The sequence below is a fragment of the Lolium rigidum genome, chromosome 6 (assembly GCF_022539505.1).
Source record: "Lolium rigidum isolate FL_2022 chromosome 6, APGP_CSIRO_Lrig_0.1, whole genome shotgun sequence".
Taxonomy (NCBI): Eukaryota; Viridiplantae; Streptophyta; class Magnoliopsida; order Poales; family Poaceae; genus Lolium; species Lolium rigidum.
Window position 1 is genome coordinate 108,247,950 of NC_061513.1, and position 10,029 is coordinate 108,257,978.

A 10,029-nucleotide genomic window follows, 5' to 3' on the forward strand; every position below is an offset into this window, starting at 1 on the left:
ATGAATCCGGAGAAGTTCACGCACAAGACCAATGAGGCGCTCGTGGCGGCGCAGGAGATGGCGTCGGAGGCCGGCCACGCGCAGCTCACGCCGCTGCACCTCGCGGCGGCGCTGGCGGCAGACAGGTCCGGCATCCTCCGGCAGGCCATCGCCCACGGCTCCGCCGGCAACGACTCCGCGGCCGAATCGTTCGAGCGCGTGGTCGCCGCTGCTCTCAAGAGGCTTCCATCCCAGTCCCCGCCGCCGGACACCATCCCGGCGTCCACCTCGCTGATCAAGGCCGTCCGCCGCGCGCAGTCGGCGCAGAAGTCGCGCGGCGACTCCCACCTCGCCGTCGACCAGCTGCTCATCGGCCTCCTCGAGGACTCGCAGATCTCGGACGCGCTGAAGGAGGCCGGCGTGTCCGCGGCGCGGGTGAAGGCCGAGGTCGAGAAGCTCCGGGGAGGCGACAACCGGCGCGTCGAATCCGCGTCGGGGGACACCAACTTCCAGGCCCTCAAGACCTACGGCCGGGACCTCGTCGAGGTGGCGGGCAAGCTCGACCCAGTCATCGGCCGCGACGAGGAGATCCGCCGCGTGGTGCGGATCCTGTCGCGGCGCACCAAGAACAACCCCGTCCTCATCGGCGAGCCCGGCGTCGGCAAGACCGCCGTCGTGGAGGGGCTCGCGCAGCGCATCGTGCGCGGCGATGTGCCGAGCAACCTCCTGGACGTGCGGCTCGTGGCGCTCGACATGGGCGCGCTCGTCGCCGGCGCCAAGTACCGAGGCGAATTCGAGGAGCGGCTCAAGGCCGTGCTCAAGGAGGTGGAGGAGGCCGAGGGGAAGGTGATACTGTTCATCGACGAGATCCACCTCGTGCTGGGCGCCGGGAGGACGGAGGGGTCCATGGACGCCGCCAACCTGTTCAAGCCAATGCTCGCGAGGGGGCAGCTTCGGTGCATTGGCGCGACAACGCTGGAGGAGTACAGGAAGTACGTCGAGAAGGACGCGGCGTTTGAGCGGCGGTTCCAGCAAGTTTTCGTGGCCGAGCCCAGTGTCCCCGACACTGTCAGTATTCTGAGAGGGCTCAAGGAGAAGTACGAGGGGCATCATGGTGTAAGAATTCAGGATCGTGCACTGGTCGTCGCCGCGCAGCTCTCGTCCAGATACATCATGGGTAAGTGTTCTGTTCTTGCGAATTTGTTGATTGACATTAGGTTCCTGCTTGATCAAATTTGATTTTTTTCCTTGTTCGCTTGTTAACTTTGGCGATTCTGCTGTTCTGTACAGGTCGTCATCTGCCCGATAAAGCAATCGATTTAGTTGATGAGGCATGCGCAAATGTGAGGGTGCAGCTTGACAGCCAGCCTGAAGAGATTGACAACCTCGAGAGGAAGAGAATTCAGCTGGAAGTCGAGCTTCATGCCCTCGAGAAGGAGAAGGACAAAGCTAGCAAAGCTCGGCTAGTTGAGGTGAGTGACTCGTGAATTCGTTGTCTTGATTTCTCTAATCTATGTAGTGTAGTTGCTCTGTTCTAATATGCGAAAAAAAAAATCGAATCTTTTCAGGTCAGGAAAGAGCTGGACGATCTGAGGGACAAGCTGCAGCCCCTGCAGATGAAGTATCGCAAGGAGAAAGAGAGAATAGATGAGATCAGGTCCCTGAAGCAACGTCGTGAAGAGCTGCAGTTCACTCTGCAAGAGGCCGAGCGTAGGATGGATTTGGCCCGTGTTGCCGACCTCAGATATGGTGCTCTGCAAGAGATTGACACTGCCATTGCCAAGCTAGAGGGTGAGACTGGTGAGAACTTGATGTTAACTGAGACGGTCGGCCCAGAGCAGATTGCTGAGGTATGGTTCTTACAAACGATTTTATGATTGTCTTCACTTCTGGTATGTGCGATATTGTACTGAGACAATGTTCCCTACAGGTCGTGAGCCGCTGGACGGGCATTCCTGTTACTAGGCTTGGACAAAATGAGAAGGCGAGGCTGATTGGGCTCGCTGATAGACTGCATCAGAGGGTGGTCGGACAGTATGAAGCTGTCAATGCAGTTGGAGAGGCCGTTCTGAGGTCGAGGGCTGGTCTTGGACGGCCACAGCAGCCTACTGGTTCTTTCCTCTTCCTTGGACCAACAGGTGTTGGTAAAACGGAGCTCGCCAAGGCTCTTGCTGAGCAGCTGTTTGATGATGAGAACCTGCTTGTCCGCGTTGATATGTCTGAATACATGGAGCAGCATTCAGTTGCCCGGCTAATCGGAGCTCCACCTGGGTAAGTACCTCCCTAACTGAATATGTTCACTACGAGTGTGAATCATGTTTGCATTCCGATTTGTGAACTCCTCTGTGTTGCAGTTATGTTGGTCATGAGGAAGGAGGCCAACTGACCGAGCAAGTGCGGAGGAGGCCATACAGTGTCATCCTCTTCGATGAGGTCGAGAAGGCACATGTGGCAGTATTCAACACTCTGCTCCAGGTTCTTGATGATGGGAGGCTAACTGACGGGCAAGGCAGGACGGTTGACTTCAGGAATACCGTGATCATCATGACTTCGAACCTCGGCGCGGAGCACCTCCTCGCCGGAATGGTGGGGAACTCAATGAAGGTTGCTCGTGATCTGGTCATGCAGGAGGTATGTGCTGAAATTACCATTCTTCCTTGTTTTCAGATAGTATCATTTGACTATCCCTACTGATGTTACTGTTCTTCTGAACATCTGTAGGTGAGGAGGCATTTCCGTCCGGAGCTATTGAATCGTCTAGATGAGATTGTGATCTTCGACCCTCTGTCGCACGAGCAACTGCGGAAGGTTGCTAGGCTTCAGATGAAAGATGTGGCAGTGCGACTTGCAGAAAGGGGCGTTGCTTTGGCCGTGACTGACGCTGCCCTGGATGTCATCCTGTCACTCTCTTACGATCCGGTATGTGCTAGTTTCAAGTACCATAGGAGTATCTTAAGTTTCTATTCTTCAAATTCTGAGTCGCACAATGTTTTTGTGGCTCAACAGGTATACGGCGCTAGGCCGATTAGGAGATGGATCGAGAAGAGGATTGTCACCGAGCTCTCGAAGATGTTGATCCGCGAAGAGATCGATGAGAACTCCACGGTGTACGTCGATGCTTCTCTGGGAAAGGAAGAGCTGACATATAGGGTCGACAAGAATGGAGGAGTGGTGAACGCGCAGACGGGCCAGAAATCTGATATCCTCATCCAAGTGCCCAGTGGAGCTGTCGGGAGCGATGCGACGCAAGCCGTCAAAAGGATGAAGATTTCTCAGGACGGTGGAGATGTGGATGACATGGAAGAAGAGTAGAAGCTACAAAGATTCATCTCGTGTTGTAGGCTACTGTCCGAATTGTTTTTGTGGAAAAAGTGGAAATTTCGTGTTCTCAGATAGTTCGGAAGTGTATATGGTGATTGGTGAAATACAACGAAATCAAATCAAAATTTAGATGCTCAAGTTCTTTAGTTACCTTGTTATCTCCAACGCTATGAAAAATATCGCACATAGCGCCGCTAATAGTGGGGATTAGCGTCGCAGAGAGCCAAATAAATATAGCGTAGCGTTCACTCCTAAAAACATAGAAATAGCGCGCTATTTTTTCGTTGATCTATATAAATTGGTCGGCTTGAGATCTCGTTAAATCTTTTAGTAAGTGCATTTACGTCAACTGTGCTATACTAAGAGAGTCCTAGTTAGAGCACGTGAGTTCTTCAGTCTTCACCAGAGAGCCCTAAGAGAGAAGGAGATAATGCGGTTTTGTTTCTCTCTCCTAGGGTTTGAAACCACCTTTGGATTGCTCCTGTGCGAGTGATCTCTCTCCTGTGCCTCCCTGTTCCCCTGGTGTACCCTAGTCACATCTCCAGTTGATCTCTGCACTGACTTGGGGTGATCTCGGGGCTCTCTTTTGATTGCCGTCCACCCTTGGTTTCTAGCTGCGGGATCCTGTGGAGGCTGGCGATGACGAGAGCATTGGAGTCGAGGGAGGGGGTCAAGTCGGTGATTGCGGCTCGCGGTGGGGGGGGGGGGCGGATCGGTGGGGAGTGATCCTGTGACTCCCACTCAGGGGGCGGCGACGGCCGGATCCGAAGATCATGTCTCGGAGATGATGGGTCGCCTCCGTATAACGGCGGCAGAGGAGGCTGCGGCAGTGGTTCTGGATGATGGTGCTGATGACATCTCCGTCCATTCTCCATGGGCTTTGGTGGGTAAGGTCCTATCTCCGAATACACTGCACATCAGCACGATCTCTGCAGCGCTGCGGCCAGCATGGGGAAATCCAAGAGGCCTTGTTTTGAACTCGGCCAGTGATAATCTTTTTGTGGCGGAATTTGGAACCAAAGCGGACAAGATGCATGTCGTGGATGGCCCTCCATGGGTTGTTGGTAAACACGCGGTTCTTCTCCAGGAGTTCAACATTGATCTGCAACCCAGGGATATGATTTTCTATGGTTTAAAGATATGGGCACGGATCATCAACTTATCATTTGGGTACATGCATAAACGCTGGGGTGTGCTGATTGCTGGATCTCTTGGCATTGAAGGAAGCACTCCGGTGGTGGACTGTGATCTTACTGGGAGATGTTGGGGTAGCTTCATGAGGGTTCGGGTTGAGGTTAACATCGACAACCCGCTTCTGCGGGGAGTCACGGTCTTTTCTCGGCGCCGAAATTCAACAGATTGGTTCAAGGTTCAGTATGAAAATCTTCCCCTTTACTGCTTCTCGTGTGGCATTGTTGGTCACACCTCTACTCAATGCAACAATCCAGGGGAGCTAGATGCAGATGGGAAACTACCATACTCGGCTGATCGTTTATGTGCTTTGATACGTCCCAAACGTATCTATAATTTTTGATGCTCCATGCTTGTTTTGTTACAATTTTTATATGTTTTATGTGCACTTTTCCACACTTTTTAGCATTTTCTGGGACTAACCTACTAACGCAGTGCCGCAGTGTCAGTTCCTGTTTTCTGCTGTTTTTGTGTTTCAGAAAAGTTGTACATGAAAGTTTCTCGGAATCGGACGAAACAAAAGCCCAGAGTCTTATTTTTTCGGGACGAAGACGGAGCCAGAAGGACACGCGCAGGAGAGCTGCCACATGGCAGTACATAGGACAGGCGCGACCCCACCCTTGGCCACGCCTGGCCCATGTACTGGCGCCTCGTCGCCTCGTTTGCTCCGCCCTTCCGCCTATTTATTCCTCGTACCGGGAAAACCCCAGGGACGAGAGCCTCCATCCACGAAAAGTTCCGACGCCACCGTCAATCGAAACCCTAGTTCGGGAGGGTTCTGAAGTCCATCTCGGCACCCTGCCGGAGAGGGAAATCACCGTCGGAGGCCTCTACATCGCCATGTCTTCATCCGAGGTGATGCATGAGTAGTCCTCCACGGACCATGGGTCCATAACAGTAGCTAGATGGCTGTCCTCTCTTTGTTGTGCTTCATGTATAGATCTTGTGAGCTGTCTAACATGATCAAGATCATCTATTTGTAATCGCTACATGTTGGTTTGATGTGGATATGATTTATAGAGAGATTGCTTTGGTTGAGATTATGTATTATTATGTTATTATGATCTTGCATGCTCTCCGTTTCTAGTAGATGCTCTGGCCAAGTAGATGCTAGCGACTCCAAGAGGGCGTATTTATGCTCGATAGTGAGTTCATGCCTCTATTTAACCATGGGAAGTGACCTTGTTCTCTACGGTTGTAGATGTGTTGTTGCTACTAGGGAGAAAACATCGGTGTTATATTCAAGGGTAGTTTCATCGTTTACTTTACACAAATTGCTTAAAGCGATAGTCTGTTGCTTGCAACTTAATACTGGAGAGTGTCGCGGATGCAATCCTGAAGGTGGATTATTAGTCATAGATGCAGTTGGATTACGGTCTATGTATATTGTTGTAATGCCCGCATACTTTCATAGCATGTATTATGCACCAACCATTAGCGTAGATTCTCTGTTTGTCAATTGGCCATCTGTAATTTGTTTACCCAACATATTTATTTTATTGGGGAGGCACCTCTAGTGAACCGTGGACCCTGGTCCTTCTTCTTTTAATTGCAATCTTCTACAACATTTTCCTGTTATGTTCTCTGCAAATAATTCTTCTTCCACATGGTTCGTTTAATCCTTTGTTTTCAGCAAAACCAGTGAGCTTGACAACCTCGCTGAAAGTTGGGGACAAAGTACTAGGTTGTTTGTGTGCAGGTCTCCACGTTGCTGCCGACGCCGGCAGTGCGTCCTGCCACGAGTTGGTTCGCAACACCTCGGGAGAGAACGTTTTTCTCCTACTGGTCGATAAACATTGGTTTCTTACTGGGGGAAAACTTTCTGCTGTGCTTATCATACCTTCCTCTTGGGGTTCCACTCAACGTTGCGCATAAATTCTCCTTCATCAACTCCGCGCTCAGCAAAGACTTTTTCTGGCGCCGTTGCCGGGGAACTGAAGAAAAGATACACCACAAGGATTTCTAACTCCCACGGCAACTTCACACCAGCATGCTCCAGATAAGAGAAAGAAGCGAGTGCAGGAGACGAAATCATCGAGTGTTACGATGTCGAGAGACTATAGTTTTTCAACTAATACACCGTCGGGTGAAAAACCTGGTCAGTCGGCTAGCAAAGGTGCGGCAGCTGGGCATGCGCCCACGCAGGGTGAGGCCATAGAGGTGTCCTCCCCGGTGAAGAGGCAGCAGACTCGTGCACGTGCCAATAATGCCAAGGCCAGGAAGGGTCATGGTGAGGAGAAGGTGACCGGACAAGAGAGTGGTGGACTTCTTGCGGATCATAAACGTAAACATCAGTACCGTGCAAAAGAACCTCCTAGGGAGGTGGAAGTAGTGAATCCACTAGCTTTGGTGGTGCACCAGGATGCCTCTGCTCAAGATGTTGGTGCAACACGAGGAGAGGAGTTGAGTTCTCAAAAAGTTGAGAAAGGGTGTTGGTAATGGATCAGCGGGCAGCCCCGCCACACGCAATGATCATTTTATGCTGGAACTGTCGTGGACTTGGGGCGGACGCGACAGTTGGTGAACTCCGCTGGCTTGTGAGAGTTCATCGTCCCACCCTCCTATTTATTTCTGAGACAAAGATGAGGGATACTAGAGTACGAAGCTTCATGTGGTCTCTTGGGTACTCTGGTTGTTTGTTGTCAGCAGCAATGGCCTAAGCGGTGGTTTGGGTCTCTTTTGGTTGTCCTCTGTGTCTGTTTCTCTCCAAGGGTTCAGCAACCGGTGCATTGATACTATGATTACACCAGAGGGAGGAGTAACATGCAGAGCATCTTTTGTCTATGGGGAACCAAAACGTGATTTGCGATATGAGTTTTGGGACCTCCTTCGCTCCATGCGATCAACTTGGAATAGTCCGTGGATATGTTGTGGCGATTTTAACGAAGTTCTTAGCCAAGACGAGCATCAGGGTCCGCGTGTTCGCACTGATGCTCAGATTCGGGCCTTTCAGGATTGTTTACAGGACTGTAATTTGTTGGATCTTGGTTATGATGGACCAAAGTTTACTTGGACCAATAGGCAGGAGGCCAACGCAAATATTTGAGTGCGCCTCGACAGTGATGTTGCAAACGGAGGTTTCACAGGTCTTTTTGACGATTGCACTGTCGAAAACATCATCACAACCTCGTCGGATCATTATGCTATTCTAGTCTCTCTGACAAACGATTCGAGACGGACAAGTGTGCAACCTATGACCCACATCTTTAGATATGAAGCTTTGTGGCAGAAAGCACCTGATTATAAGGAGGTTTTGGAGTCTGCTTGGTCGGCTGCGAGCGAGAGCTCTCCCTCGTTGCGCTCGACATGGAATAATCTGAACCGTATGGCACCTATGCTCAAGGATTGGAGCTGAACCACGTTTGGTTCGATACACAAACAGATTCAGAAATTGGAGCAGCAACTGTTCTATCTCCTAGGCCAGCCCGTCTCAGATGCAAATTTGGTGGAGGAACGTGGCATTGAAGGCAAGTTGTGTGATCTCTTGGAATGTGAGGAGATCATGGCACGACTGAGGTCACGGGTGGAGTAACTCCGGGAGGGAGACCGCAACACTTTCTTCTTTCATGCAAGGGCTTCAGCGTGCCGACGTACTAACAAGATTTCTTCTCTTATGCGCGAGGATGGCTCTAAATGTGAGGAGCAGGGTGAGATCAGAGGTATGACTCATCGTTTCTATGAAAATCTTTTTTCATCTGAACCCTGTGAATCAGTGGATGCAGTACTCGAGTCTATTCCTGTCAAAGTTACGGCTAATATGAATGTTGATCTGTGTAAGCCCTATACTGATGTGGAGATTGAGACTTCCCTTTTCCAGATGGGTCCCACGAAGGCGCCTGGGCCAGATGGCTTCCCGGCACAGTTCTATCAAACCCACTAGGAGTTCTTTAAAGTGGAGATATGTAATGCAGTGAGGAGTTTTCTGTGTGGAGGTGACATTCCGGAGGGCCTCTGTGACTCCATCATTGTTTTAATTCTCAAGGTTGCCAAGCCAAAGCATCTTAAAAAATTTCGACCCATCAGCTTGTGCAACGTTCTTTACAAGATTGCCTCTAAAATTTTGGCAAATAGGCTCAAGGTGATTCTCCCGGAGATTATATATGAACAACAAAGTGCTTTTGTTTCCGGTCGCCTTATCACGGATAATGCCTATATTGCCTTTGAGTGCTTGCACACCATTCGCAATCAACAGTCCAAGAAACCTTTCTTTGCTCTGAAGATTGACATGATGAAGGCATATGATCGAGTAGAATGGAACTATCTTCATGGTTGTTTGTGTAAGCTGGGTTTTGACCCCTCATGGATTCAGTCTATTATGAGATGCTTGACTTGTGTACGCTATGCCTTTCGTGTGAATGGTGAGCTAACTGAGCTAGTTGTTCCCTCTAGGGGTATACGTTAGGGAGATCCAATTAGTCCTTATTTGTTTCTTCTCTGCACAGAAGGTCTATCATGTATGTTGCAACAAATGGAGGATCGATGTGAGCTCTATGGAATTCGCAATGGTCGACTTGGTCCCCTATATCACACTTACTGTTTGTTGATGACAGCATTTTCTTTGCAAGAAGCGATAAAAGGAGTGTGGAAGCTCTCAAGAATACTCTCAAGGTTTTTTGTGATGGCTCGGGCCAGAAAATTAACCTGGAGATCCTTTGGTCCACTTTGTGATGATCAAGCGAAAAATGATGTGAATAGGAGGTTGGAGGTGTAGAGTGATGTGCTTAATGATTTCTATCTGGGATTCCCGACTCATGTTGGCCGCTCCCTAGGAGCCACTTCCAATTTTCTTCTGGAAAGGATCTGGAAATGTATTAATGGATTGACTGATAGGCCACTGTCCCGGGCAGGAAATGAGGCCTTGATCAAGTCTATAATCCAAGCGATTCCAGCCTTTGTCATGAGCCGTTTTCAGCTTCCTCTTACCACCTGCAGGATGAAATCGATTATTGCAAATAGATGGTGGGGTGTGGAAGATGGGAAGAAGAAGATACATTGGAGATCATGGGCATGGTTATCTACACCGAAAGATTTGGGAGGTATGTGGTTCCGCGACCTCGCCCTCTTTAACCAGGCAATGCTCGCAAAGCAGGGTTGGCGCCTCCTTACGGATCCTACGTCCCTCTGTGCACGAGTTCTCAAGGGAAGGTACTACCCTGACTCAGATTTTTGGCATGCTACAAGGCCTAGAACATCATCGTACACTTGGCGAAGCATTTTACATGGGAGGGATCTCCTAGTCCAGGGTGTGCACTGGGGTATTGGAGATGGGATGACGGTGAAAATTATCAGTGATAATTGGGTGCCCGGTGTGGGTCCTGGACTGCTAAAACCGATGTCACCAATACATCCTCGGCAATAGTTCACTGTCTGCTGAACGACGATAGAAACGACTGGAGCTTGGAAACGGTTAATGCCTTCTTTGATGAAGCAACGCCGGAGCGAATCCTTCAGATTCCTGTCTCGCGGCAGGGTGGGGATGACTTTGTATGTTGGCCCTTCACCAAGCATGGCAACTACACAGTTCGTTCAGCTTACTGT

At 50.1% G+C, this 10,029-nt stretch overlaps 1 protein-coding gene across 1 annotated transcript; it reads left to right on the forward strand.

Moving 5' to 3' along the window:
* Positions 1-3,304, forward strand: LOC124665137 (chaperone protein ClpB1-like). The gene is made up of 7 exons (XM_047202538.1): positions 1-1,156; positions 1,270-1,451; positions 1,548-1,829; positions 1,910-2,250; positions 2,334-2,610; positions 2,701-2,898; positions 2,986-3,304. Exons 1-7 carry the CDS (start codon positions 1-3, stop codon positions 3,289-3,291), a joined length of 2,742 nt encoding a protein of 913 aa, XP_047058494.1. The 3' UTR covers positions 3,292-3,304.
* The last annotated feature ends 6,725 nt before the right edge of the window (positions 3,305-10,029 follow it).

What these genes read in the sequence shown, in the direction of transcription:
- LOC124665137 (XM_047202538.1), top strand. Translation starts at nt 1, where the DNA reads ATGAATCCGGAGAAGTTCACGCACAAGACCAATGAGGCGCTCGTGGCG. An exon ending in GTGATCTGGTCATGCAGGAG is followed by an intron (nt 2,611 to 2,700) that starts GTATGTGCTGAA and finishes GAACATCTGTAG; the next exon opens with GTGAGGAGGCATTTCCGTCC. An exon ending in TGTCACTCTCTTACGATCCG is followed by an intron (nt 2,899 to 2,985) that starts GTATGTGCTAGT and finishes GTGGCTCAACAG; the next exon opens with GTATACGGCGCTAGGCCGAT.